This window comes from Oncorhynchus keta, chromosome 6, assembly GCF_023373465.1.
Source record: "Oncorhynchus keta strain PuntledgeMale-10-30-2019 chromosome 6, Oket_V2, whole genome shotgun sequence".
NCBI lineage: Eukaryota > Metazoa > Chordata > Actinopteri > Salmoniformes > Salmonidae > Oncorhynchus > Oncorhynchus keta.
Window position 1 is genome coordinate 39,971,473 of NC_068426.1, and position 23,794 is coordinate 39,995,266.

The window sequence follows — 23,794 nt, forward strand, 5'->3', positions numbered from 1 at the left end:
ATAAATCTTTGCATTTGTCTGCACTCTACATCAATTATTTTCTTTATGACTGTGTTTGCCTGTTTCGCCACAGTACTTAGCAGGAAAGGTGCCCAGCAGGGAGGATATCAGGGCACGTGTCCAGCAGTTTGTGGAGGAGAGGATGCAGACTACCATGGTACAGAGATCCACTAAGCTTTATGAACGTGAATGTGTACTTAGCTAGGGTGTATTTATTGTCGCACACCGTAGCAACAGCATACCGTTTTTTTCTTAGACAAATTCAGTTTGGTCCCTCCCTGTTTCGCTCCGTTAGCTTTTGTTTACCTCCGATCGGTTCTGATGCACCCGGGTGTATTCACTAGGACGCCAACGGGACGTACCCGATCTTGTCCAATAGAAACTTGTTTACGTTGCAAAAAAAAATGTTTTCATTTGTGAAACGTTTTGGTACTGTTTGCTACAGTGTTCTAGTGAATACACCCCAGATAAACTTCTATTTCCATGCGGGCAAAACATTTTAATAAAGCAGAAAACCTAACATGATAACCATAGTAAAGTCTCTGCATGATAACCATAGTAAAGTCTCTGGCCTTCTGAAAGTAAATCCTACATCAACAATGTCCAGTAAAGCCTCCTTAGGCACCAAGAATAAACAAAAAGAGGAAGGAGGTCTTTGATGTAGCCCCCCCTTTGGTCTCTACATGACTTCTTGATCGGACTTCAGTGATCATGTTTGTTGTTGTTGGAATGCTCTGTGGTTCCCAGTGCCTGTGTCTGACACCAAACTAGCCATAGAATAGTGCCTGTGTCTGACACCAAACTAGCCATAGAATAGTGCCTGTGTCTGACACCAAACTAGCCATAGAATAGTGCCTGTGTCTGACACCAAACTAGCCATAGAATAGTGCCTGTGTCTGACACCAAACTAGCCATAGAATAGAACACTGTAATTGAATGGATATTTTTGGTAATAACTTTGTTTTGTTGTCCAGTTGACTGGCGTGCTGATCGGGGCTGTGGTGGCAGTTTCTCTAATTGGCGTCGTGGTGCTCTTCCTCTATAGAAGATACAAGCTGGCCAGTGAGTCATCCATCCTCTTCCTCCCCACTTCATGGGACAAACACGAGGGGCAAGGAAACAGTTGATATTAAACGTTGACATGAAAGTAACTGAACAGTGTAACCACATCGGCTTTAATAACGGGACTTATGAATTGGACCTGGACAGAGAAGTCCTATGTTTTACGGGACAGCATTCACTGTATGCTCAGTAGCCACTGTTGCACAAGTGCTGTTATCTTTGTTGACAGCATGTTGTTGTGTCTATTCGAAGGTGGACAGCAGGCCGTTCCCCGCTATCGCTTCAGGAAGAGAGACAAGGTGCTCTTCTACGGCCGGAAGATTATGAGGAAGGTTAGTCATTATTGGTCTGTGTTCCAAACGGCACCCTAGTCCCTTTATAGTGCCACTACTTTTGACCAGGGACCATAGGGATCTCTGAGCGTTAAGGCTAAGAAGTTTGGTTAGGACCCGGGTTTGAATTCCGGCCAGGGGTATCACCCGAATTCGCGACAATACTACTTTAAAAAAAAATGGAAGTGATTCTTCCCCAAGTCAGTCAGCTCTCTGCCATGCATTACGTATCAGGGCCCATATTCATAAATGTGTAAATGTGATTAAATGTGAACATTGAATAATCATCGAATACACTTTTTAAATAAGGCTGTAACGTAACAGAATGTGGAAGAAGTTGAGGGGTCTGAATACTTTCTGAATGCTCTGTATAGGGGTCTGAATGTATATATTGAGGGGTCTGAATGTATATATTGAGGGGTCTGAATGTATATATTGAGGGGTCTGAATGTATATATTGAGGGGTCTGAATGTACATATTGAGGGGTCTGAATGTATATATTGAGGGGTCTGAATGTATATATTGAGGGGTCTGAATGTATATATTGAGGGGTCTGAATGTATATATTGAGGGGTCTGAATGTACATATTGAGGGGTCTGAATGTATATATTGAGGGGTCTGAATGTATATATTGAGGGGTCTGAATGTATATATTGAGGGGTCTGAATGTATATATTGAGGGGTCTGAATGTATATATTGAGGGGTCTGAATGTATATATTGAGGGGTCTGAATGTATATATTGAGGGGTCTGAATGTACATATTGAGGGGTCTGAATGTACATATTGAGGGGTCTGAATGTATATATTGAGGGGTCTGAATGTATATATTGAGGGGTCTGAATGTATATATTGAGGGGTCTGAATGTATATATTGAGGGGTCTGAATGTATATATTGAGGGGTCTGAATGTACATATTGAGGGGTCTGAATGTATATATTGAGGGGTCTGAATGTATATATTGAGGGGTCTGAATGTATATATTGAGGGGTCTGAATGTACATATTGAGGGGTCTGAATGTATATATTGAGGGGTCTGAATGTATATATTGAGGGGTCTGAATGTACATATTGAGGGGTCTGAATGTATATATTGAGGGGTCTGAATGTACATATTGAGGGGTCTGAATGTATATATTGAGGGGTCTGAATGTATATATTGAGGGGTCTGAATGTATATATTGAGGGGTCTGAATGTATATATTGAGGGGTCTGAATGTATATATTGAGGGGTCTGAATGTATATATTGAGGGGTCTGAATGTACATATTGAGGGGTCTGAATATATATATTGAGGGGTCTGAATGTATATATTGAGGGGTCTGAATATACATATTGAGGGGTCTGAATATACATATTGAGGGGTCTGAATGTATATACCACCTAGCAGACCAGGTATGCTAACATAGCAACCACCAAGCAGACCAGGTATGTTAACATAGCAACCACCAAGCAGACCAGGTATGGTAACATAGCAACCACCAAGCAGACCAGGTATGGTAACATAGCAACCACCAAGCAGACCAGGTATGGTAACATAGCAACCACCGAGCAGACCGGGTAACTGCTGGTGGTGAAGGAGACCAGACTACAGAGGTAAAGAGGGAGTTTACCCAAAAGAGCTTTGTAGATGAACACTGGGCATATAAAATGAGGTTCCAACATACCGTTTGGTTTCAAGGTACAATGGTGGGTGAGTGACTTGGCATTTGTTTATCATGCATCCTTGCTCTTTATTAGTCCAGTCTCTTAACCATAATTGCTTCATGACAAATGAGCACCACAAAGTGCAAGGGGTGACAATATATTTGGCTACAACTGTGTCTTCTGATGATAAGAAATGTCAGTTACATGTTTCCCCACTAGAGGGCAGCGCGACATAGCATTTTGTGCTTTTGGGAACTCATTCCTTCCTTCCTTCGTTGTCTCTCTCTCTCTCTCTCTCTCTCTCTCTCTCTCTCTCTGTCACTCACAGGTCCAGACCCTTTCCTCAACTCCATCTTCTACCTCGGTGTCCAAGCTGCGCCCTCGGAAGAGACCCAAAGTCCTGAGTATAGCTCGCAGGTACCATCTCTACTCAAAACTACTGATAAGGAAGGTTGCACTAGTCTCATGCTATTTAATGTGTTTGTGTTCTAGGATCCTGCGTATCCGTAAGGAGCCCCCTACTCTGCAGCCCAAGGAACCCCCTCCCTCCCTGCTGGAGGCGGACCTGACTGAGTTTGATGTTCAGAACTCCAACCTGCCCTCAGAGGTCCTCTACATGCTCAAAAACGTCAGGTAATCACAACCACGCACACACACACACACGCGAACACCAGTAGCATTGTGTGTGTTCTGTGTCACACTTTGCTGTCTCCCTCTGCTCTCAGGGTGCTGGGCCACTTTGAAAAGCCTCTGTTCCTGGAGCTGTGTCGTCACATGGTCTTTGTGGAGCTGCAGGAGGGGGAGGGGCTGTTCCGGCCGGGCGACGACGACGACAGCATCTACGTTGTCCAGGATGGACGTCTGGAACTCTGCATCCAGGAGAATGTAAGACTGGGCTTGAATACCTGCTGGGAATACACAATGAAACCTACTGTAGACGAGCTCAGCGCCAGCTAAGTCAATATCAGACTTATTTTTATAAGTCATTCTTTGCACCTAGGGGAACTTATCTTTCTGGAGAAAAATTTGACCAACTGGGGACATTTTGTTAGTCCCCACAAGGTCTAAGGCTATTTCTAGAGGGTTTAGAATTAAGTTTGGGGTTAGGGTTAGGAGCTAGGGTTAAAGTTAGACTTTTGGGTTAGGGTTAGGTGCAGTGAAAATAGGATTTTGAATGAGACTGATTTGTGTGTCCCCACATGGTTAGTTATCTCTGTGTGTGTGTGTGTGTGTGTGTGTGTGTGTGTGTGTGTGTGTGTGTGTGTGTGTGTGTGTGTGTGTGTGTGTGTACAGGATGGCACAGAGCCGGTTGTGAAGGACGTGCTCCCGGGGGACAGTGTCCACAGCCTGCTCAGTATTCTGGACATAATCACCGTGAGTTTACTGCGGCCTTATAGGGCACCCTATTCCCTTTATAGTCCACTACTTCTGACCGTATGGCTGGGGTCAAGGTATTAGCTGTCATTTGGGACATGTCCTATGTCTTCTCTCCATCTGACACGTGTCACACCCCGCCTCTGTCCTCCTCACCTCTGGCTTATCCTCCATCCATCTCTACCTCCTCCCTGTCCTCCATCCATCTCTCCCTCCTCCCTGTCCTCCATCCATCTCTCCCTCCTCCCTGTCCTCCATCCATCTCTCCCTCCTCCCTGTCCTCCATCCATCTCTCCCTCCTCCCTGTCCTCCATCCATCTCTCCCTCCTCCCTGTCCTCCATCCATCTCTCCCTCCTCCCTGTCCTCCATCCATCTCTCCCTCCTCCCTGTCCTCCATCCATCTCTCCCTGTCCTCCATCCATCTCTCCCTCCTCCCTGTCCTCCATCCATCTCTCCCTCCTCCCTGTCCTCCATCCATCTCTCCCTCCTCCCTGTCCTCCATCCCTGTCCTCCATCCATCCATCTCTCTGCCTTTTGTCTCTTAACTACTGTACCTCTATTCATCTGTTCATGTTTCCCACTCTCTTTTCAGACATCACTCCTCCCTCTCCTCCTCCTCCCTGTTTTTCTGATTTCACCTCCTCCCCTGTCTCTTTTGTCCTCTCTCTCTCCCCCTCCCTGTGTGATTGGTTGGTTCCTGTGTTCCTCAGGGTTACCCCGCCCCCTATAAGACTGTGTCGGCGCGGGCTGCGTCTCGCTCCACTATTCTGCGTCTGCCCGCCTCAGCCTTCCAGTCTGTGTTTGAGAAGTACCCCGAGACTCTGGTGCGCGTCATTCAGGTACGGCCCCAACCTCAGCCCACTCCCGGACACACTTCAAACAAACAACTCTTTGGATGAGACCCCCCTAATGGCAAGGTCTGCATCCCAAACTCCACCTTATTCCCTATTGGCCTGTTTGGGACACACCCCAGGTTGAATACTCTGCCTGAGTTGAAACCCTGCTTGTTCTGGAGAGGTCTTTTATTTTGTCTGTATCACATTGTTGTGTCGTGGTGTTTGATCCACCTTGGTGTTTATTTGTGTTCCAGATCATCATGGTGCGACTCCAGAGAGTGACTTTCCTGGCATTACATAATTACCTGGGCCTGACCACAGAGCTCTTCAACCCGGTAACACACACACATTAAGCCCAGCATCATAACGCTTATCCTCCCTGCAGAATCATACAGCCTCAGTGAAAATGAATAACATGGATCCCAAGCCTCTATAAATAACAGTAACACTGATGGAAGAGCAACGGCTAGAGGGTTTAAAAGTTATGTCACTCAGACCCTCCCTGACCCAAGCCTCTATAAATAACATAAAGGGCAGTAATACTGATGGAAGAGCAACGGCAAGAGGGTTTAAAAGTAATGTCACTCAGACCCTCCCTGACCCAAGCCTCTATAAATAACATAAAGGGCAGTAATACTGATGGAAGAGCAACGGCAAGAGGGTTTAAAAGTAATGTCACTCAGACCCTCCCTGACCCAAGCCTCTATAAATAACATAAAGGGCAGTAATACTGATGGAAGAGCAACGGCAAGAGGGTTTAAAAGTAATGTCACTCAGACCCTCCCTGACCCAAGCCTCTATAAATAACATAAAGGGCAGTAATACTGATGGAAGAGCAACGGCAAGAGGGTTTAAAAGTAATGTCACTCAGACCCTCCCTGACCCAAGCCTCTATAAATAACATAAAGGGCAGTAATACTGATGGAAGAGCAACGGCTAGAGGGTTTAAAAGTAATGTCACTCAGACCCTCCCTGACCCAAGCCTCTATAAATAACATAAAGGGCAGTAATACTGATGGAAGAGCAACGGCAAGAGGGTTTAAAAGTAATGTCACTCAGACCCTCCCTGACCCAAGCCTCTATAAATAACAGTAACACTGATGGAAGAGCTAGAGGGTTTAAAAGTTATGTCACTCAGACCCTCCCTGACCCAAGCCTCTATAAATAACAGTAACACTGATGGAAGAGCTAGAGGGTTTAAAAGTTATGTCACTCAGACCCTCCCTGACCCAAGCCTCTATAAAGAACAGTAACACTGATGGAAGAGCTAGAGGGTTTAAAAGTAATGTCACTCAGACCCTCCCTGACCCAAGCCTCTATAAAGAACATAAAGGGCAGTAATACTGATGGAAGAGCAATGGCAAGAGGGTTTAAAAGTAATGTCACTCAGACCCTCCCTGACCCAAGCCTCTATAAATAACATAAAGGGCAGTAATACTGATGGAAGAGCAACGGCAAGAGGGTTTAAAAGTAATGTCACTCAGACCCTCCCTGACCCAAGCCTCTATAAATAACAGTAACACTGATGGAAGAGCTAGAGGGTTTAAAAGTTATGTCACTCAGACCCTCCCTGACCCAATCTTCTCCAACAGCCACAATTATTCTACAGTGGAGTTCTGTCATACAGATTGGATTTTCTCTCGTATTCATTCTATTGTTCACCCACCTCATATTCTCTTTATAGCCAATCAAACATGCATCCAAGGCCACATTTGTTGTGTTATTAGTGAAATTCATGATTAGGTTGATCTGGGGGTGAATAGTTAATGCAATATTTTGCCTCTTTGATTGACAGGAGCGTCAGGCGGTCCCCTTGGTGGCGGTTGCTGGGGTGATAGAGGGGAGTCCGGGCAGGATCCCACGCAGACCCCACTTTCAGGAGGACCCAGTCTTCGCCCCCACACCTGCCCTCGCAGAAACCTCCTCGGACACAGACGCCGGGAAAGAGAGCCCGTCCAACGCCTTTAGGAAGACGCGCTCTATCTCTATGCCCACTGACGGCACAGGTAGGCTTGTCCCCCGCCCAGTGCTGCAACTACACTCACTGGGGACTTCACGCGTACACTGTGCCCATTAATACCTCTCTCTGCTCAGCAGGGGTGACGGGGATTGACCTGAACATGGCGTACGAGCGAGCCAGAGTCACCATAGACGAGCGCCCCTCCAGCCCTGTCATTTACAAGGTGAGCCCCCTTTTCTCCCTCTGCCTATGGGCCCTGGTCAAAAGTAGTGCACTAAATATGGAATAGGGTGCCACTCTGGTCAAAAGTAGTGCGCTAAATATGGAATAGGGTGCCACTCTGGTCAAAAGTAGTGCACTAAATATGGAATAGGGTGCCACTCTGGTCAAAAGTAGTGCACTAAATATGGAATAGGGTGCCATATGGGACGCAGGTCACTGACAGACCTCTGCCTCCCCCTCATCTTCCTCCAGTCCATCCTGAAGAAGAGTGTGACCATGCAGCACACACCCTCTGCCGTGTTCCACTACACGGACAGCGGGGGGCGCTCCGACACCGTCCACCCCAGCAAGGTCAGCTCCATCTTTCAGGCTGCCAAGAAAGACCTGCTGGGCATCATCCAGCTGCAGGTGAGACGTTTCGGACAGGGAGTACCATATAGATCTATAGTATATTGTTAAATACACAGAAATATAATTACTAGATATTCCAGTGTGACGGGTGGATCGGCAGCCGCATGTATTCTATCTCTCACTGTAATGCTCTCCATAGACGTAGAATAACTAGAACAGTCGTTACCTTTCAAGTCATTCTTCTGTCCATGTGTGGATCTGCGGCCATATGCCGTTCTACATCTATGGAGAGCACTACTGTGAGTCGGGACCAGGTGTGTTCCCGGGAACGTTGCTTCCTCTTGCCGCCTCACGTTCTCTCTCGTCAATGTCTGAATCCCTAGCAGTGTCTCACCTTAATCCTGCTGTACCATAATCTCTCCCTCTCTGTCAGGACCCTGGTCTGTTGGAGGGCAGGGTGACTCTGCACCAGGTCAAAGCGGGCTCTGTGGTGGCCAGACAGGGAGACCAGGTCAGAGCATCATACTGTCTGCTTTCCTTCATCAACCCGGGTTCTCCTCTTTGGTCTATCCACACCTGGGTTCAAATAGTACTTGGAAGCATTCCTTTGTCTGTGCTTGATTTAACTTCCATAGCTTAATGGACCAATGGAATCATCCGAACACTGGGGAAATTACAGCATTTCCTCCCCACTGTCGCACTGATGCAATTCCACAAAATGCGCAACATGTATAGCAGAAGATTGAAATGGGACATTATACAAACAGGTTGTCACATGAAAGCCTTTAGGCTAATGTATTTAGCACACAAATTCGCCATATATTCAAAGCACACGCATAATTGACACTGGATTGGACAATCGACTGCACACGAAAACCGAATGCCGTTTAGAGTTCTCGTCAGAACTGAAAATTCTGTCCCCTTCTGACCCACAAATGAAAGCTCATATGTGGTCCAGCATCACAGAAATGAAAGCCCAGACGTGGTCCAGCATCACAGAAATGAAAGCTCATATGTGGTCCAGCATCACAGAAATGCGGGCAGCAGCGACGTGAGGAGAAGAGGAAACGGCCATTGTGCCTAGAAACAGAGACAGAAACTCTTTAGTTAAGGATCAACTGAATGAGGAAAATATTGGAATTAAGTAGGCTAATGCATTCTGGCTTCTACTGAAACTCCCAAAGTCATATCCAACCGTCATACTAATTTAAAGCAATAGTCGTGTGTGTGTGTGTGTGTGTGTGTGTGTGGTCGTGGTCACCTAGGTTATCATTTCAGCACGGTTTTGATTGTGATCGTGCTGTTTTGAGACAAGCGCAGGGGACCCGTCTAGATAAATCAATCAATATCAGATTTGTGTTTGACACTGAATCTCCATTTGGATATTTGGTAACAATTAGGCTGGGAAATGTTTGCTAAGTTAAGTGCTAATGATCATCTTTACTCTTGTTTGCTCATATGCAGTTGAAGTCAGAAGCTTGCATACACTTAGGTTGGAGTCATTAAAACTCGTTTTTCAACCATTCCACACATTTCTTGTTAACAAACTATAGTTAGTGGCAAGTCGGTTAGGACATCTACTTTGTGCATGAGACAAGTCATTTTTCCAACAATTGTTTACAGACAGATTATTTCACTTATAATTCACTGTATCACAATTCCAGTGGGTCAGAAGTTTACATACACTAAGTTGACTGTGCCTTTAAACAGCTTGGAAAATTCCAGAAAATGACGTCATGGCTTTACAAGCTTCTGATAGGCTAATTGGCGTCATTTGAGTCAATTGGAGGTGTACCTGTGGATGTATTTCAAGGCCTAACTTCAAACTCAGTGGTCCTTTGCTTGACATCATGGGAAAGTCAAAAGAAATCAGCCAAGACCTCATAAAAACAATTGGTAGACCTCCACAAGTCTTGTTCATCCTTGGGAGCAATTTCCAAATGCCTGAAGGTACCATGTTCATCTGTACAAACAATAGTACGCAAGTATAAACACGATGGAACCACGCAGCCGTCATACCGCTCAGGAAGGAGACTCGTTCTGTCTCCTAGAGATGAACGTACTTTGGTGCGAAAAGTCCAAGTCAATCCCAGAACAACAGAAAACCTTGTGAAGATGCTGGAGGAAACCGGTACAAAGTATCTATATCCACAGTAAAACGAGTCCTATATCGACATAACCTGAAAGGCCGCTCAGCAAGGAAGAAGCCACTGCTTCAAAACCACCATAAAAAAGCCAGACTACGGTTTGCAGCTGCACATGGGGACAAAGATTGTACTTTTTAGAGAAATGTCCTCTGGTCTGATGAAACAAAAATAGAGCTGTTTGGCCATAATGACCATCCCAACCTTGAAGCACGGGGGTGGTAGCTCATGTTGTGGGGGTGCTTTGTTGCAGGAGGGACTGGTTCACTTCACAAAATAGATGGCATCATGTGGATATATTGAAGCAACATCTCAAGACATCAGTCAGGAAGTTAGAGCTTGGTCTCAAATGGGTCTTCCAAATGGACAATGAGTCCAAGCATACTTCCAAAGTTGTGGCAAATTGGCTTATGGACAACAAAGTCAAGGTATTGGGAGTGGCCATCACAAAGCCCGGACCTCAATCCTATAGAACATTTGTGGGCAGAACTGAAAAGGCGTGTACGAGCAAGGAGGCCTACAAACCTGACTGTTACACCAGCTCTGTCAGGAGCAATGGGCCAAAATGCACCCAACTTATTGTGGGAAGCTTGTGGAAGGCTACCTGAAACGTTTGACCCAAGTTAAATAATTTAAAGGCAATGCTACCAAATACTAATTGAGTGCATGTAAACTTCTGACCCACTGGGAATGTGATGAAAGAAATAAAAGCTGAAATAATTCTCTCCACTATTATTCTGACATTTCACATTCTTAAAATAAAGTGGTGATCCTAACTGACCTAAGATAGGGAATGTTTACTAGGATTAAATGTCAGGAATTGTGAAAAACAGTTTAAATGTAGTTGGCTAAAGTGTATGTAAACGTCCGACTTCAACTGTATTAGCTGATTTTGCTAGCATGTAATACAAATAGTTTTTTCTCTTCAGCCTTGTCCTATTCCTGACCAAAAGCCTTTGACTTGTCTGATAATCAGTGTGATTTTGTTTCTCTGAATCTGTCTGTATATTTGGTTTAATTGACCTCTGGCTGGACAAGTGAAAGTGCAAGCTCATTTATTTGTTTTCTCATCTATCACTGGTCAGAAACCTTGAGCCTGCAGTAACGTAGCCTAAATCAAGTGTATTATTGACGCAAGTAGTAGCCTTATATAGAGCCTATTTCCCTGTCGTCCCAATCCCACTGAAACCCCAAATCCTGACTCCTGTCTCGCATGAAAATTCCTAACTTTATTCTGTAATCCATAGGTTGATCGAAGCAGGTCTCTCGCCTATACATGTCAAAATACCGCTATGACATTTCCCCTGCTTCTCTGTCTCGTATCGCTGCCCATATGAGAGCCTACTTAGAGAATGTGTGGTCAACACACTGTATGAAGGTCGATTATGGATATATATTTTTTTAAAGAATTGGTCCCCGTTAAGAGATTAATATTTAAACCATTTCCTCAGGGTAGCCTAGGCCTACTGCTGAAAATGAGTTAATTGAGGAACACTCCAAATGTATGAACATATTGTTTCGCAATTCACAACAATGTCATTGGCGATCAAAGTTACACTCGTGACCAAATATCAGTTTCACTTGCTGTGAAATCTGGACATCGAGAAGCAGCCAAGTCGACAATCTTATTTTGGGAGAACCCTAGCATAGTGACCATTTCTTGGTTATTAAATCGGCACTTCCGGTATTAATATGAATTATTCCCAGGATATGAACTTGGTTGATTTCCTGGAAAGTATTCGTCCCGGTGTGTTTTGCAGGAGGTGAGCGTGCAGTTTGTGATCTTGGGCCTGCTGCATGTGTACCAGCGGATGATCGACCGCGAGGAGGACACGTGTCTGTTTGTGACCCACCCCGGGGAGCTGGTGGGCCAGCTGGCTGTACTGACCGGCGAGCCCCTCATCTTCACTGTCCGAGCCCACCGAGACTGCAGCTTCCTCTCCATTTCCAAGACCCACTTCTACGAGTGAGGCACTGGGAATGCACACTGTCATATTTCATATGCATACATGCATGCACACTCCGACATTTACGTGTGTGTGTGTGTGTGTGTGTGTGTGTGTGTGTGTGTGTGTGTGTGTGTGCCCCCTCAGGATCATGCGTGCAGAACCCACAGTGGTGCTGAACGTAGCTCACTCGGTCGTTCGGAGGATGTCGTCCTTCGTCAGGCAGATAGACTTTGCTCTGGACTGGATGGCTGTGGAGGCCGGCCGGGCAGTCTACAGGTAGGTAAAACCCCCTCTGTCCACACCGATGTCTATCATCTTGACTGCCTTCACTGATCTACAGTATTTCCATCTACAATGAAGTGTGATTTAGTCTTAAAGGGATACGGCGAGATTTCAAGATTTTAGGTAGTTTTTTTCTACGTACCATTTCTATGTATCTGCATGCAGGTTTGGAGATGATTTAAAGTTAGCATATCTTTATGCTACATTAGCTCCTCCTCAAAAGCAGGGAAATAAGACCTAACTACTCCAAAGCTGGGTGGTTGGTCATTTATAGTCTCACAAAGTAGTCGCTATTTGTGTCATCTTTTTAATTTGACTGATGATAATAAAACACGAGATTCTATCCACTTCCTTGTTCTCTGTCGCATAGAGATGGCAGCGCATCTGCCCCATTATTGCGTCTGTTAGGGACTTCAATCATCTCCAAACGGCACCCGGAGACATAACAATGGATTCCGTGAGTTCGTCTGACTCTGGGCAAGGAGAAAACAAACATCATAATGAAAGTCAAGACATTACTACAATTCGGGAAGCTTGAATTTGTCTGGCTACAGTTGAAACAATCCTCTCTCTCTCTCTCTCAGACAGGGGGATAAATCAGACAGCACCTTCATAGTTCTGAGTGGCCGTCTGCGCTCCGTCATCATGAAGGAGGACGGCAAGAAGGAGCTGACCGGAGAGTACGGCCGCGGTGACCTCATCGGCGTGGTAAGGGGTCAAATGGCAGGTGGCACAATGGGTGGTACGCAGCCGCCGTAGCAAACCCATTTAGACACCGACACGTTTTTATGCAGGGTCATGAGTACGCCCCACCATGACATGGCTATTCGCAACATCTCAGAGGTGTGTGTGTGTGTGTGTGTGTGTGTGTGTGTGTGTGTGTGTGTGTGTGTGTGTGTGTGTGTCACTCATTCCAGAGAGGATTTAGCTCTGTTTGGTGACCCCTCTCCCTTTAATTCACTGCATTATGCTCCCATTGGCTGACGTGGATTTGCATTGCTATGGCGATGTCTATGCTGCTAAGAATACCTGCCTGAGGCGAATCGTCCGATGCCATGGTTACCGGCTCCAGACGGTAGCCGTAGTTACGCTGTCCGTGAGGACAGAATCAGGAGAGCGTGGAATGCGAGGATACAGAATTAGACCATGTGTGTACCAGCAGCACAGTGTTATTACAGAGATCAATCGCTTTGATATGAAAGGTCACTGCCTGGCTGGCTTGTTGACGCTGATGAAAATGGACACGAGAATCACCGGGGCTTAAAAAGTCTGGCTCACCATGCTTTTCTTGGTCCGTTCCTCTGATCACTCATTTTTATCTTAAATAGTTATTTACATTTTCTGCACCAGTAAGTGCTTTTTTAAAAAGAAATATGTTCCTATTTGTACATCACTTCAACTCCATATGAAAACAAGGAATGTGCAATGATTATTAAATCAATTGCAAGAGTGTTTGGGGGTAAGTTTGGTGCATAGTTCCTGTATAATGATTGAGGGATGATGCGTTGACCAATGGGAGCCTCTGGTGGTTGATGTGTCCCCGTCCAGGTGGAGGCCCTGACCCATCAGAACAGAGCCACCACGGTGCATGCAGTACGTGACTCGGAGCTGGCCAAACTACCAGAGGGAGCACTCGGCTACATTAAGAGGAAGTTCCCACAGGTATGTAGGTCAACTGGCTTCATAGACTTAGATAGACGACTCTAGTACCCAAAATGAATTAGGCTTCACCAAGCTCTGATGCTGCTGATGGTCATTAGTAGCCTACAAAACTTGATAACTGCCTGGTACTCACAGCACTCTATTGTCCCTCTAATCACAGACATCAATGCAAATAGTTCGAAAATCTAATCAAACACTTCATGAGCTCATGCTGCGCAACATTTCTATAGGCTATGCAGTTGCATGAGAAAACAGAGTGATGGCCTCTATTAAAAAGAGGAGGATTTCTATAGCTTTCTATAGGCTAGGCCTACTATATTTATTTGTCAACTTTCCTAATGTTAAGCACATTGTTTATCTTTACAACCGGAGTAGCCTTTTGTTAAGAAGCCTTTTGGACTTGGACTTGGCGCTCCGGTACCGCTTGATGTGTGGTAACAGAGAACAGTCTATGACTAGGGTGGCTGGAGTCTTTAGGTTGTGGATGGCAGGAAGCTTGGCCCCAGTGATGTACTGGGACGTAAGCACTACCCTCTGTAGTGCCTGGTATAGAGGTTCTGGATGGTAGGAAGCTTGGCCCTAGTGATGTACTGGGACGTAAGCACTACCCTCTGTAGTGCCTTGCGGTCTGAGGCCGAGCAGTTGCCATACCAGGCAGTGATGCAACCATGCTCTCAATGGTGCAGCTGTGGAACCTTTTGAGGATCATAGGACCCATGCCAAATCTCCTGTGGGGGAATACCCTTTGTTTTCACGACTGTCTTGGTGTGCTTGGACCATGTTAGTTTGTTGTTGATGTGGACACCAAGGAACTTGAAGCTCTCAACCTGCCCCACTACTGTATATAGACTTTCTGTTTTGTCTACTGTCATTGACTTGTTTATTGTGTTTTTGGCTTGTTTATTCCATGTGTAACTCTGTGTTGTCTGTCTCACACTGCTTTGCTTTATCTTGGCCCGGTCGCAGTTGTAACTGAGAACTTAATCTCAACTAGCCTACCTGGTTAAATAAAGGTGTTCTCAACTAGCCTACCTGGTTAAATAAAGGTGTTCTCAACTAGCCTCCCTGGTTTAATAAAGGTGTTCTCAACTAGCCTCCCTGGTTTAATAAAGGTGTTCTCAACTAGCCTCCCTGGTTAAATAAAGGTGTTCTCAACTGGCCTACCTGGTTAAATAAAGGTGTTCTCAACTAGCCTCCCTGGTTTAATAAAGGTGTTCTCAACTAGCCTCCCTGGTTTAATAAAGGTGTTCTCAACTAGCCTCCCTGGTTTAATAAAGGTGTTCTCAACTAGCCTCCCTGGTTAAATAAAGGTGTTCTCAACTGGCCTACCTGGTTAAATAAAGGTGTTCTCAACTGGCCTACCTGGTTAAATAAAGGTGTTCTCAACTAGCCTACCTGGTTAAATAAAGGCGTTCTCAACTAGCCTACCTGGTTAAATATAGGTGTTCTCAACTAGCCTACCTGTTTTAATAAAGGTGTTCTCAACTAGCCTACCTGGTTAAATAAAGGTGTTCTCAACTAGCCTACCTGGTTAAATAAAGGTGTTCTCAACTGGCCTACCTGGTTAAATAAAGGTGTTCTCAATTGGCCTACCTGGTTAAATAAAGGTGTTCTCAACTAGCCTACCTGGTTAAATAAAGGTGTTCTCAACTAGCCCACCTGGTTAAATAAAGGTGTTCTCAACTAGCCTCCCTGGTTAAATAAAGGTGTTCTCAACTGGCCTACCTGGTTAAATAAAGGTGTTCTCAACTAGCCCACCTGGTTAAATAAAGGTGTTCTCAACTGGTCTACCTGGTTTAATAAAGGTGTTCTCAACTAGCCTACCTGGTTAAATAAAGGTGTTCTCAACTGGTCTACCTGGTTAAATAAAGGTGTTCTCAACTAGCCTACCTGGTTAAATAAAGGTGTTCTCAACTGGTCTACCTGGTTAAATAAAGGTGTTCTCAACTAGCCTACCTGGTTAAATAAAGGTGTTCTCAACTAGCCCACCTGGTTAAATAAAGGTGTTCTCAACTAGCCTCCCTGGTTAAATAAAGGTGTTCTCAACTAGCCTCCCTGGTTAAATAAAGGTGTTCTCAACTAGCCTCCCTGGTTAAATAAAGGTGTTCTCAACTAACCTACCTGGTTAAATAAAGGTGTTCTCAACTAGCCCACCTGGTTAAATAAAGGTGTTCTCAACTAGCCTCCCTGGTTAAATAAAGGTGTTCTCAACTGGCCTACCTGGTTAAATAAAGGTGTTCTCAACTGGCCTACCTGGTTAAATAAAGGTGTTCTCAACTAGCCTACCTGGTTAAATAAAGGTGTTCTCAACTGGCCTACCTGGTTAAATAAAGGTGTTCTCAATTGGCCTACCTGGTTAAATAAAGGTGTTCTCAACTGGCCTACCTGGTTAAATAAAGGTGTTCTCAACTAGCCCACCTGGTTAAATAAAGGTGTTCTCAACTGGTCTACCTGGTTTAATAAAGGTGTTCTCAACTAGCCTACCTGGTTAAATAAAGGTGTTCTCAACTGGTCTACCTGGTTAAATAAAGGTGTTCTCAACTAGCCTACCTGGTTAAATAAAGGTGTTCTCAACTGGTCTACCTGGTTAAATAAAGGTGTTCTCAACTAGCCCACCTGGTTAAATAAAGGTGTTCTCAACTAGCCCACCTGGTTAAATAAAGGTGTTCTCAACTAGCCTCCCTGGTTAAATAAAGGTGTTCTCAACTAGCCTCCCTGGTTAAATAAAGGTGTTCTCAACTAGCCTCCCTGGTTAAATAAAGGTGTTCTCAACTAGCCTACCTGGTTAAATAAAGGTGTTCTCAACTAGCCCACCTGGTTAAATAAAGGTGTTCTCAACTAGCCTCCCTGGTTAAATAAAGGTGTTCTCAACTAGCCTCCCTGGTTAAATAAAGGTGTTCTCAACTAGCCTCCCTGGTTAAATAAAGGTGTTCTCAACTAGCCTACCTGGTTAAATAAAGGTGTTCTCAACTAGCCTCCCTGGTTAAATAAAGGTGTTCTCAACTAGCCTCCCTTGTTAAATAAAGGTGTTCTCAACTAGCCTACCTGGTTAAATAAAGGTGTTCTCAACTAGCCCACCTGGTTAAATAAAGGTGTTCTCAACTAGCCCACCTGGTTAAATAAAGGTGTTCTCAACTAGCCTCCCTGGTTAAATAAAGGTGTTCTCAACTGGCCTACCTGGTTAAATAAAGGTGTTCTCAACTGGCCTACCTGGTTAAATAAAGGTGTTCTCAACTAGCCTACCTGGTTAAATAAAGGCGTTCTCAACTAGCCTACCTGGTTAAATATAGGTGTTCTCAACTAGCCTACCTGTTTTAATAAAGGTGTTCTCAACTAGCCTACCTGGTTAAATAAAGGTGTTCTCAACTAGCCTACCTGGTTAAATAAAGGTGTTCTCAACTGGCCTACCTGGTTAAATAAAGGTGTTCTCAATTGGCCTACCTGGTTAAATAAAGGTGTTCTCAACTGGCCTACCTGGTTAAATAAAGGTGTTCTCAACTAGCCCACCTGGTTAAATAAAGGTGTTCTCAACTGGTCTACCTGGTTTAATAAAGGTGTTCTCAACTAGCCTACCTGGTTAAATAAAGGTGTTCTCAACTGGTCTACCTGGTTAAATAAAGGTGTTCTCAACTAGCCTACCTGGTTAAATAAAGGTGTTCTCAACTGGTCTACCTGGTTAAATAAAGGTGTTCTCAACTAGCCTACCTGGTTAAATAAAGGTGTTCTCAACTAGCCTGGTTAAATAAAGGTGTTCTCAACTAGCCTCCCTGGTTAAATAAAGGTGTTCTCAACTAGCCTCCCTGGTTAAATAAAGGTGTTCTCAACTAGCCTCCCTGGTTAAATAAAGGTGTTCTCAACTAACCTACCTGGTTAAATAAAGGTGTTCTCAACTAGCCCACCTGGTTAAATAAAGGTGTTCTCAACTAGCCTCCTGGTTAAATAAAGGTGTTCTCAACTGGCCTACCTGGTTAAATAAAGGTGTTCTCAACTGGCCTACCTGGTTAAATAAAGGTGTTCTCAACTAGCCTACCTGGTTAAATAAAGGTGTTCTCAACTGGCCTACCTGGTTAAATAAAGGTGTTCTCAATTGGCCTACCTGGTTAAATAAAGGTGTTCTCAACTAGCCTACCTGGTTAAATAAAGGTGTTCTCAACTAGCCCACCTGGTTAAATAAAGGTGTTCTCAACTGGTCTACCTGGTTTAATAAAGGTGTTCTCAACTAGCCTACCTGGTTAAATAAAGGTGTTCTCAACTGGTCTACCTGGTTAAATAAAGGTGTTCTCAACTAGCCTACCTGGTTAAATAAAGGTGTTCTCAACTGGTCTACCTGGTTAAATAAAGGTGTTCTCAACTAGCCTACCTGGTTAAATAAAGGTGTTCTCAACTAGCCCACGTGGTTAAATAAAGGTGTTCTCAACTAGCCTCCCTGGTTAAATAAAGGTGTTCTCAACTAGCCTCCCTGGTTAAATAAAGGTGTTCTCAACTAGCCTCCCTGGTTAAATAAAGGTGTTCTCAACTAACCTACCTGGTTAAATAAAGGTGTTCTCAACTAGCCTCCCTGGTTAAATAAAGGTGTTCTCAACTAGCCTCCCTTGTTAAATAAAGGTGTTCTCAACTAACCTACCTGGTTAAATAAAGGTGTTCTCAACTAGCCTCCCTGGTTAAATAAAGGTGTTCTCAACTAGCCTCCCTTGTTAAATAAAGGTGTTCTCAACTAACCTACCTGGTTAAATAAAGGTGTTCTCAACTAGCCTACCTGGTTAAATAAAGGTGTTCTCAACTAGCCTACCTGGTTAAATAAAGGTGTTCTCAACTAGCCTACCTGGTTAAATAAAGGTGTTCTCAACTAACCTACCTGGTTTAATAAAGGTGAACTAAATAAAAAAAGGGAAAGCCCCGTCGATGAGAATGGGGGCGTGGCTCGGGCCCCCTTTTCCTGTAGTCCACAATCATCTCCTTTGTCTTTTTCACATTGAGGGAGAGGTTGTCGTCCTGGCACCACACGACCAGGTCTCTGACCTCCTCCCTCCTCATTGTTCGGAGATCACTGTTGTGCAGACTTAAAATGTATTAAAAATCAAAACATATAGCCTGTTTGTAGAACAACAAGTTACATGAATAACTGTATATTAAGCATATATTATTATTAACCGCTCAACACAGAATAGGTGCATGTGCAACACTCACTGGAAATCGTTTGGAGAAAATATCCTTTCAATGTAATCTAGCTATGTTCAATTGTATTCTTCATACTATAAAATAATACCACAGAATCCTAAGCAAATCTTGTCTGCTAAATGAACTAGCGTAGCCCACAGCCATATGGAATAGCCAGATCAGGACCTACCATGAGGACAACTCAGAGTATGCTATTCTGTTCTTCTGAAATAGACTACATTTTCTTCATATCATGTTTCTTTAGAACTGTCTAAAATAAATGATGGATTTATTGTGAAGGTTTAGGCTATATTACATGGATTTATTGTGAAGGTTTAGGCTATATTACATGGATTTATTGTGAAGGTTTAGGCTATATTACATGGATTTATTGTGAAGGTTTAGGCTATATTACATGGATTTATTGTGAAGGTTTAGGCTATATTACATGGATTTATTGTGAAGGTTTAGGCTATATTACATGGATTTATTGTGAAGGTTTCGGCTAGGTTTTGTGAAGGTGTAGGCTATATTACATGGATTTATTGTGAAGGTTTAGGCTATATTACATGGATTTATTGTGAAGGTTTAGGCTATATTACATGGATTTATTGTGAAGGTTTAGGCTATATTACATGGATTTATTGTGAAGGTTTAGGCTATATTACATGGATTTATTGTGAAGGTTTAGGCTATATTACATGGATTTATTGTGAAGGTTTAGGCTATATTACATGGATTTATTGTGATGGTTTAGGCTATATTACATGGATTTATTGTGAAGGTTTAGGCTATATTACATGGATTTATTGTGATGGTTTAGGCTATATTACATGGATTTATTGTGATGGTTTAGGCTATATTACATGAATTTATTGTGAAGGTTTAGGCTATATTACATGGATTTATTGTGAAGGTGTAGGCTATATTACATGGATTTATTGTGAAGGTTTAGGCTATATTACATGGATTTATTGTGAAGGTTTAGGCTATATTACATGGATTTATTGTGAAGGTTTAGGCTATATTACATGGATTTATTGTGAAGGTTTAGGCTATATTACATGGATTTATTGTGAAGGTTTAGGCTATATTACATGGATTTATTGTGAATGTTTAGGCTATATTACATGGATTTATTGTGAAGGTTTAGGCTATATTACATGGATTTATTGTGAATGTTTAGGCTATATTACATGGATTTATTGTGAAGGTTTAGGCTATATTACATGGATTTATTGTGAATGTTTAGGCTATATTACATGGATTTATTGTGAAGGTTTAGGCTATATTACATGGATTTATTAGACTTTTTACATTTAAGTCATTTAGCAGACGCTCTTATCCAGAGCGACTTACAAATTGGTGCATTCACCTTATGACATCAAATGTAGACGTTTCAAAGTTCTGCATCAGTGGCTCGTAAGCTATGTGTGGAAGCCAGGAGATGCTAAATGTGTTTGGTAAGTAACGGTCAATTACCGTGAGACTGACAGTTATTTGCTTGACAATCACCAGCTGACGAAAAATTTGTGACCGCCACATACCTACATATGAGCAAACATTCCGTCACTGCAGGTGGCTGTAAATCACCAACCTTGGGTTTCATACCTGTTCAAACAACACACTCCAGGTGGCAGTATGCACCCTTTCAGTTTGTTTACCAACTCATAGTAGTAGTAGAAGAAGAACATGGACTACTTCAAAATGGAGATGGTGCTGCCCGTGCTTTCACAGATGCCATGATGGGACAGCTACAAAGATGAGAAGTCTAACTTGGTCTATGACTGGCTTTCACTCCCTCACACACACTTCTCATTCACACACACACACACACACACACACACTGACGCTCTCTTTCTCTTGTTTTAGGTAGTCACGAGGTTGATTCACCTTCTTGGCCAGAAGATCCTTCAGCAAGTCAATGGCCCTCTGACAGGTGTGTAGGCGTGTTTACAGGCACCTTTTGTACCCAGAAGGATCTAACCCCTCATTTACCTGCTATGTGTAATATATCGTTATGATAATGTGGCTCTCTCCATCCATGGCTGTGTGTCTGTCCTCCTCCCAGCCCGGAGCCTGGCCCTGCACACCCCAGGCAGTAAGTGGGATGCAGGGAACCCGGCGTCCAACCTGTCCACGGTCACCGTGCTGCCGGTGTCTGAGGAGGTACCCCTCACAGCCTTCACACTGGAGCTGCAGCACGCACTCATCGCCATTGGTAACCACACACACATTCCACCTCTCTCTTCATCGTGTCAGTTCAAGGCTGTCTAGACAGTGCAGTTCAGCAGTGCTGCCCTTTTTATAGATTTCACATCTATATAGATAGGGGGTGACATTGTGTTTATGCCCGGGTGCTGTTTCCAATGATCTAATATTCTGCTGAGGCTGAATTAATGATCTCCATTCATGGGGACCTTGAATTGGCCGTCCTCCCTCCTCAGTAGAATGAGCTGTGTTCCGCTGGTCATCTCTTAGAAAGCTGTAGGGCCTGGGGAGGGATATGAGTGAGTACAGTTGGACTATGACTGTGTCTTTTCATTTTGTATTTAACTCTGCATTGTTGGAAAAGGACCCGTAAGTAAGCATTTCACTGTTAGTCGACCCCTGTTGTTTACGGAGCACGTGACAATTACAATGTGATTTGATTTAGGTATGCCCTTTCCACAGACCTGACCTAAATTGTCCTTCTTCACAGGCCCCACACTTCTACTGACCAGCGACAGCATCAAGCAGCGCCTGGGAGCGGCCGCACTGGACAGGTGGGCTTGACTGAACGGGGTTGTGTGCATCTTGGACTACCCACATGCATTATAAAGGGTCCCTTATATTTCTCTCTCTCTACCTCTCTCTACCTCTACCTCTCTCTACCTCTACCTCTCTCTACCTCTCTCTACCTCTCTGTGTCAGTGTTCATGAGTATCGTCTGTCCAGTTGGCTGGGCCAGCAGGAGGACATCCACCGTATCGTGCTCTACCAGACAGACTACACCCTGACCCCCTGGACCCAACGATGTATCCGCCAGGCCGACTGCATCATCATTGTGGGACTGGGGGAGCAAGACCCCGCTGTGGGGGAGGTACGGGGGGAACCAGGAGGGACTGGGGGCTCTGGGAGGGGAACTGATTTTGGGAAATGGAATTCTACAGAGCCATCCTATGAGTCTGTCACTTGTAACACATTTGGACTGTTACAGAATCATTTATGTGCTTCCACAGAGGGTGTAGCAATATGTTTGCGTGCGTGACCACACTTACTCAATTTTGCCTAGCCTTTGAATATCTTCAGTGGCAGCAAATGCTTCCGAAGCAGAGGAAATAGGCCCCTCTCCTGGGGTGTAATCCTTAGTGCAAACAGTTGCAATCAAAACAAGAGTTTCTATTGGACAAATTCCGGTAGGATGCTCACCGTTCTGTTTGACTGACGGAGGGACGGACAAAACAGACCGGGACCTCCCATGTTTGTTGCAAAACTAGCATTAGGCTTTTGGAGAGGTTAGCTAGCTTAGCGTGTTAGCATGATGCTTAGGGAGAGGTTAGCTAGCCTAGCGTATTTCCATGGTGCTTGGGGAGAGGTTAGCTAGCTTAGCGTGTTAGCATGATGCTTAGGGAGAGGTTAGCTAGCTTAGCGTATTTCCATGGTGCTTGGGGAGAGGTTAGCTAGCTTAGCGTGTTAGCATGATGCTTAGGGAGAGGTTAGCTAGCTTAGCGTATTTCCATGGTGCTTGGGGAGAGGTTAGCTAGCTTAGCGTGTTAGCATGATGCTTAGGGAGAGGTTAGCTAGCTTAGCGTATTTCCATGGTGCTTGGGGAGAGGTTAGCTAGCTTAGCGTGTTAGCATGATGCTTAGGGAGAGGTTAGCTAGCTTAGCGTATTTCCATGGTGCTTTGGGAGAGGTTAGCTAGTTTAGCGTGTTAGCATGATGCTTAGGGAGAGGTTAGCTAGATTAGCGTATTTCCATAGTGCTTGGGGAGAGGTTAGCTAGCTTAGCGTGTTAGCAGGCCACTGATGTGGGATTAGGGTCAGTGCAGATCCTTGGGTACTTTAGTCGTGCCTGGGTCTTGGTGGCAGGGTTGACCTCGCTGACCTCTTATCCCTGATATGATATCCATTTACTAAGATAAAGAGAGGAATACCAACCAGTCACAGACTCAAGTGGCTTGATACTATTGTGTAAGAAACTACTCTCCTCTCAGTATGCAGTACCTGCCTGTTTAATTCTGGACAAACTATGTCCTACTTCTCCTTGGCCAACCTCTAGTTGACCCCTGGCCTTTGACCCTGTAGTTGGAGCGGATGCTGGAGGGCAGTGCGGTGAGGGCCCAGAAGCAACTGGTGTTGTTACACAGGGAGGACGGCCCCCCGCCCCAGGGCACTGTGGAGTGGCTCAACATGAGGAGCTGGATCTCCAGACACCTGCACCTCTCCTGCCCACGCAGGGTCTTCTCCAAGAGGAGCCTGCCCAAACTGGTACACACACACACACCTGATCTGCCCACGCAGGGTCTTCTCCAAGAGGAGCCTGCCCAAACTGGTACACACACACACCTGATCTGCCCAAACTGGTACACACACACACCTGATCTGCCCAAACTGGTACACACACACACCTGATCTGCCCAAACTGGTACACACACACACCTGATCTGCCCAAACTGGTACACACACCTGATCTGCCCAAACTGGTACACACACACACCTGATCTGCCCAAACTGGTACACACACCTGAACTTCCCAAACTGGTACACACACACACACACACACACAACTTCCACAAACTGGTACACACACACACACCTGAACTTCCCAAA

General features: G+C 44.5%; 1 protein-coding gene and 1 long non-coding RNA gene across 6 annotated transcripts in view; one reads left to right on the forward strand and one right to left on the reverse strand.

The window, feature by feature from the left end:
* LOC118385593 (patatin-like phospholipase domain-containing protein 7) overlaps positions 1-23,794 on the forward strand; it is a 63,078-nt gene that overhangs the window by 8,184 nt on the left and 31,100 nt on the right. For 4 of the 5 annotated variants that reach the window (XR_008139519.1, XM_052521503.1, XM_052521506.1 and 1 more), the window contains exons 3-24: positions 74-157; positions 975-1,062; positions 1,315-1,394; positions 3,372-3,460; positions 3,536-3,676; positions 3,769-3,928; positions 4,337-4,417; positions 5,129-5,257; positions 5,509-5,589; positions 7,050-7,260; positions 7,349-7,437; positions 7,689-7,844; positions 8,221-8,298; positions 11,692-11,897; positions 12,025-12,156; positions 12,747-12,870; positions 13,711-13,824; positions 20,854-20,920; positions 21,053-21,202; positions 21,683-21,746; positions 21,895-22,063; positions 23,270-23,452. Coding sequence is in view for 4 of the 5 variants with exons in the window: in XM_052521503.1 (XP_052377463.1) it covers positions 74-157; positions 975-1,062; positions 1,315-1,394; positions 3,372-3,460; positions 3,536-3,676; positions 3,769-3,928; positions 4,337-4,417; positions 5,129-5,257; positions 5,509-5,589; positions 7,050-7,260; positions 7,349-7,437; positions 7,689-7,844; positions 8,221-8,298; positions 11,692-11,897; positions 12,025-12,156; positions 12,747-12,870; positions 13,711-13,824; positions 20,854-20,920; positions 21,053-21,202; positions 21,683-21,746; positions 21,895-22,063; positions 23,270-23,452 (2,676 nt within the window). In the remaining variant the exon portion in view is untranslated. The remainder of the gene's footprint in view (positions 1-73; positions 158-974; positions 1,063-1,314; positions 1,395-3,371; positions 3,461-3,535; positions 3,677-3,768; positions 3,929-4,336; positions 4,418-5,128; positions 5,258-5,508; positions 5,590-7,049; positions 7,261-7,348; positions 7,438-7,688; positions 7,845-8,220; positions 8,299-11,691; positions 11,898-12,024; positions 12,157-12,746; positions 12,871-13,710; positions 13,825-20,853; positions 20,921-21,052; positions 21,203-21,682; positions 21,747-21,894; positions 22,064-23,269; positions 23,453-23,794) is intronic. The other variant, XM_052521504.1, reaches the window with a different exon arrangement.
* LOC127930794 (uncharacterized) lies at positions 15,104-17,339 on the reverse strand. The gene is made up of 3 exons (XR_008139523.1): positions 16,936-17,339; positions 15,979-16,077; positions 15,104-15,186 (listed from the first exon to the last, which is right to left on the reverse strand). It is a non-coding gene; the product is annotated as an uncharacterized LOC127930794 (long non-coding RNA).